The sequence below is a fragment of the Diabrotica virgifera genome, chromosome 4, assembly GCF_917563875.1.
Source record: "Diabrotica virgifera virgifera chromosome 4, PGI_DIABVI_V3a".
NCBI lineage: Eukaryota > Metazoa > Arthropoda > Insecta > Coleoptera > Chrysomelidae > Diabrotica > Diabrotica virgifera.
In genome coordinates, this window is record NC_065446.1 from 191744598 (window position 1) to 191750269 (window position 5672).

Genomic DNA, 5672 nt, shown 5'->3' on the forward strand with positions numbered 1-5672 from the left:
TATTCATGATATTCATTCCAATTAAGAACCTGTTCATAACCATAACATTTATTTTTTGATTTAAGTACGTTTCGGAAAAGTTTGAAACAGCTAAAACAAAAGTTTAAAGCAATAGCATCTGCTACAAATGCAGAAAAACAAACACAATACATATTAAGTTCTTTCTCTTTATAATAATTTGACTCACAAAGATGATTTCTTTCTGCTTCGTTTTCACGTTTTGTTTGTTCAAAATCTATTTGATCACATATTTGTATTTTATGCAAATGATCAGTTTCATATAATTTTCGAAAGCGATAAATACTATAATTATTACAAATTTCTACAGTAAGGCTCCACGGCAGTGATGACATCTCAACAAATTCAGTTATGTTCAAGATATTTTCACAAATAGTTTTTATAGATTGTGTGCGTAATGTTGTTACCATCTTTTCTTTTGCTGTATTTCTGCAACAACAACAACAAATAAATGTTTAGTGATGACACTGCCGTTTTATGTATTATAATGCCCCCACGGAAGCGTATTAAATGATTTTGGTATTAAGTACCGCTTGTCGTCATAAGGACTTAGAGCCGTTTTGGATTGTTCGATGCTAAATACTGAATGTTGATATGACCGAATACATCTTTGGCTTGCGTTTTGAATTTTGAATTCTTTAAGACATTTTTCATAGTCTTCGTACGTAATTTTATTTCGAACGACATTATATTTCACTCCTTTTGCCTTTTTGGTTATTCCCAAATTGCTTACGTCGCTTTCAATTCTCTCTTTGTTTAGTTGTTTTCGTTCCAGGCGTTGTCTTTCTTTTTCCCTCTCCACGTCTGTTATTTGCATTTTAAATGTGTACATTTTTGATCTTAGCCCAATAAAATGTGTAATTATTTTCCCATTTGCCTCATCCTTCATTAATCCAGGGATTTTTTTATTTAATCGTTCTATGTCATATGGGTTATTTTCGGCGTAGTCGGAGGTATCGAATTTGCTTGGATATGCTTTTAAAACCTCTCTATATGCATCTGAACATTGCAGTTCATAAATGAAGCTGTCTGTGTCCATGTACAGCAATGAACAGTTTTCTTCTCCCATCGTTGGAAGCATAAAGTTATAATGAAAATCGTACATACATAATTTGGATATATCAAGGATTGCTGCGCCTATATACAGGGGTTTATTAAAGCATACTTCTGATTTTTTCAGTTCGATAGCCACCAAATTCTCATGAAAGATCGTTCGACTATGAAATCGACTACTTGCAATCAAATTTTTGGCTCCGTACCTTCCATGCCATTTTTTACATAATTTTACGATACGATGACGTCTTATGTTCTCCATTGTCTTACCGAACACAGCATTATTCATTAATTTAAAGAGATTTTTTTCGAAGCTACTTGTGGCTGCTGTTCGTAAGTTGGTGTTTAACTCAATATATGGTCGCAGCCACGCAGATTGTTTAAATTTCAACACTCTGTGTATCTTTGTTAAAATTAAACCGTTCTCTAATGCCTGTTTAAGATTTCTATAATGAATAATATATTTTGTTTTGTGATATAAGGTCGGTATTAACTTTGGCAATTTTGAACCGGGCGGAATGCGGTGTTCGGCAGCAAATGGAAAATCTTTGTGTTTATCATGCAATTCGCGTGGATACTCCAAGTCAACTTGGAAAAAATAGCCCTCTTTCGCATCATTTGGTATTGACATAATATCAATATGACCTTCGGGAAGATTAGTGGATTTTGATGCAACACCAAATTTGGTACCATCTTCAATCCATTTGAATCCTCCTATTGGTAAAGCCTCACTCATGGCCCAGCCATACAGATTATTCACGTCTAAATACATGATGTATTTAGAGGGTTGTGTGGGGTCATACGTCGACATGTATTTGTTGTTGGCCTCCGAATACCTGTTGCTGCAAACAGATATTCCGCCTCTTATGGCTTTTTCCATGAACAAAATCATATCCACATCTTTTAGCAATTCTAATTTACATTTTGTGTATCTCAGCATACAATCCCACGTGTATCCTGGCATGGTATAATACCAAGCAGGATCTAGTTTATACGTGTCTCGACATTTTTGTCGAAACTGCTCAAACACATCAGCCAGCAGCAGAATATCTGTTTTCAAATACAAATCGCTGTATTCACCCAAATTTTTACAATTAAATTTATTCCAAACACTCTGCGCATGAGCATACTTCTCTTCACTAATATATTCATTATTTAGCTTATTATAAAAATACCTAATGTTGGGTAAAGAAGTTTCATCTAATTTTTCCACACTATCGATATAATCGTAACAAAATACTCCTTTACAAGTTAACAAATTGAATGTATCATCATCTAAATGACTAAATTCTCGTTTTAAAATCTTCTTTTCCGATGTGTCTAAAATTGATGCTAATTCGTCGAGTGAAGCTCCCATAAATCTTAGTGAATCAATAAATCGTAATTTAATTTGGTGTTCGTCAGAGTGTAATGTAAATGAAATATATTTTTCTTTATTAATGGGAAGTAAGCTCAAGTGTCCATGTTTGCATAAATCAATAATCATAAAATGCGAATCGTAACCACTAAAATTGTGAAAAACCACGGGAACAACAAACAATTTTTTAAAGTTTAAATTACATGCTTGGTGCGCAACTCCACGTACCTGTCCGGTAAAATGGTCGTGGTCTACTACAATTGTATCTGTAGCCAAAAAGCGTTTCTCACAAATATGACAAACAGTTGCTCCATTTGTATTAGGCTTTTCGGCTATAGGTATAATTGTTTTCAACTTGGAATTTACAAATTTGGAAATTTGAGCCATTTCTTTTGCAAACCACTCCATGCAATTTTCACCTCTATAGCTCTTAAAATAAGATAAACTGTCATCGTAAGCACATTTAAAATAATAACCTGCACTAAAAGGTACATGTTTCTGATATTTTGCTGTTTTACTCAATTTGACATTGGAATCCGTAAAACTATGTAATTGGCATTCAAAATCGGCATACACTATAAACGGAGTTGTTTGTTTGTACGTAAAATTTCGAAAAGCCACATGATCATATTTAGGAACAGTCATTTTGCATTTATTCATATCCGAACACATTTCTTCATGTTCTGCTAGTTTGCATACACTGTTAAAATAGTTTAAACAACGATCGCAAATATGTGTTTTCCGGTGTTCCTTGGTTAATTGTGACTTTACTAATTTCCCTAAATCTTTAATCCAACAATAATGAAAACGTATTTCCGTCTGATCGTCATCTTCTGGAGGAGCATCGTAATCATTTAATTTTGGAAAATATTTATCTTGCACAAGAAGCAAATTAACATGCTTTTCCAACTTTGTTGGTGTCAGTCTGGCAGGTACTACTTCGTAAAATTGTTTGTCCTTAACTATATTTAATTCTAATACGAAAACATTGACTGATATGGCGTTTAGTTTTTCGAATTTTGAAATTTGATTTAATGGCATTGGGCTTTCTAATTTGTCCGTTTGAAAAATAGTAGAATAATGTGGATATTTGGATATTCTTTGTGGATTTGTAGTAACAGGATACAAAGCACTAACTATTGACCAATAAAAGCATGCTTGATCAAAATTACGAACATTGATACAAGCCTTTTTATTACTAATCTCTTGTGGCAAGTCAATGAAGGACGAACCGTTTCCTATGTCCACTCTATTAATATTAACCTCTAATGAAATTACTTTAGACAGCGCGGCTCCTGAATCTTTTTCTGCAAATTCGGACAGCTTTGTATAAATTTTATCTTTAACATTTTCACGAAACCAAAGATGTAAATCGGTTGATGTATCTATAATAGCATTTTTCGTATTAAAATATTTTAAATCTACACTTTCACTATCACTTGATTTTTTAATGAACTCCCCGCAAAATGCAGTATTGACTTTAAGTATTCTATGTGTTTTCAAAATAATTTTAATTTTGTTGCTAAAAACAGTATAAGCATCCTCTAAAAATTGGCCAATGTCCTTATGAGTTAAATTTACTATTACACCGGTTTTAATTCGACTGGCAAAACACGACATAACATTTTCCCATTTAACTCTATTGCGTAATTTTGAACTAAACCCCATCCCAACATGTTTATTATTGAAATTTAAAATAATTTGTCTAAAATGCTTAAAATGACCTATGCTAGTTTGCAATTTTCTAACTGTTCCAATGGGCAGCTTATTGTTTTTAATTACTTTATTGCATCTCCAAATTTGGCTATTTAAACGTCTTGTCCACACTTTACGGTCCCTATCAGTGAATTTGTCAAAAATTATTTTACGAAGCTTTTTAATAATGTGAAGCAAATCATCAGACTGTTTAATCACTTGTTTATGTTGCATGGCTACTTAAACACAAAAGATACAAGAAAGAACAAGATCACTTACCCTTTTTTCCTTTATTCTAATAGCTAGTTGCCTATTATCTCAAATTTGGCCGATGGGTGGTGGTATCCGGTATCGATTAGTCCTCGAAATATAATGGAATACTTCTTAGTTGCGAAGTCAGAGATGAATGGAGTATATACGTTTGTGACTCTATTTGGCAGGAACACAACTTTCTCCTCCAGTTCCAGCAAAACTACTTGGCCAAATTTATTTTTCACCAGTTTGGCGTCTATTACTTTTTGTGGCTCGTTTATTGGTAGTTCGTTTAATTTAATTATTGGTTTACGATCTGCAACCAAGGAAACGGCATTTATTTTTGTTAAATCCATCTAAAACAATAAGAAACAATTGCTAGAAAACGTGCACAAATCTTACTATTTTCCTATAAATAATAGTTTAGAGAAAACAAAATCCACAGAAGTACGTAACAAAAAAGAGACATTAAAAAACAAAAAATCGATAATTTACATTAACAAAATTATGTGATCGTGTAAAAATAGGAAATTATGAATTGTGAAGACCGACAAAAAATTGGGAACACAGAGAAATAGAAAGCAGTAATCCACAAATTATTAAAGAAGAGGAGAAGGGAAATTCTTTGCACGTAATTATTTTAAAACTACATAGATAAAAGAAACACAAGTATATAGAAGGCCGGCAAAAGAAAATTGGGGAGAGAGAAATAGAAATAATCCACAATTATTAAAGCAGAGTAGACGTGAATTTTTTTGCACGTAATTATTTTAAACATTGATAAAAGAACCACAAGTACATAATACTAACACAAGAACTTACTTAAAAAAATATTTAAAACATGACACACAAGTACACACTACATACACATAAAAAATATTTAATATGAACAACAAAGATAGCTTACCTTGATTCAATATTTATCACTGCACTGCGAACTAACTAGCGACACGTTCGGAAACTGTGGCTCGGACACAATTGGTGTACTTTATGCCTGTCGGAAACTCAATGAACTGGCTATCCCCCGATTTCTATTTATATAGTAGGTTAATCTGATGACGCATTAAAATTTACATGTATGTACTTGCAGGATTGTTTGAAACGACATGTGCATATTATTGCTAGAGTTTGCGGTTTTGATTTCCGTTATTAATGCGTCGTGTAGAATGTGCTGTGTCATAATAATAATGAAATCGTATACTAAAAAATATAATTGATGCTTGTTTTTTTACGGTCATTGCCAGAAACAAATTGCAAATTTTACACGACTCGTTAAAACGGAAATTAAAACTGCAAC

General features: G+C 32.7%; 1 protein-coding gene across 1 annotated transcript; it reads right to left on the minus strand.

Annotated features, from left to right (window-relative positions):
- Nucleotides 1–493: 493 nt before the first annotated feature.
- Nucleotides 494–2428, minus strand: LOC126883779 (uncharacterized). Its single transcript, XM_050649445.1, has one exon. The coding sequence runs from the start codon at nucleotides 2426–2428 to the stop codon at nucleotides 494–496; it is 1935 nt and encodes a 644-aa protein (XP_050505402.1).
- Between the last annotated feature and the right edge of the window lie 3244 nt (nucleotides 2429–5672).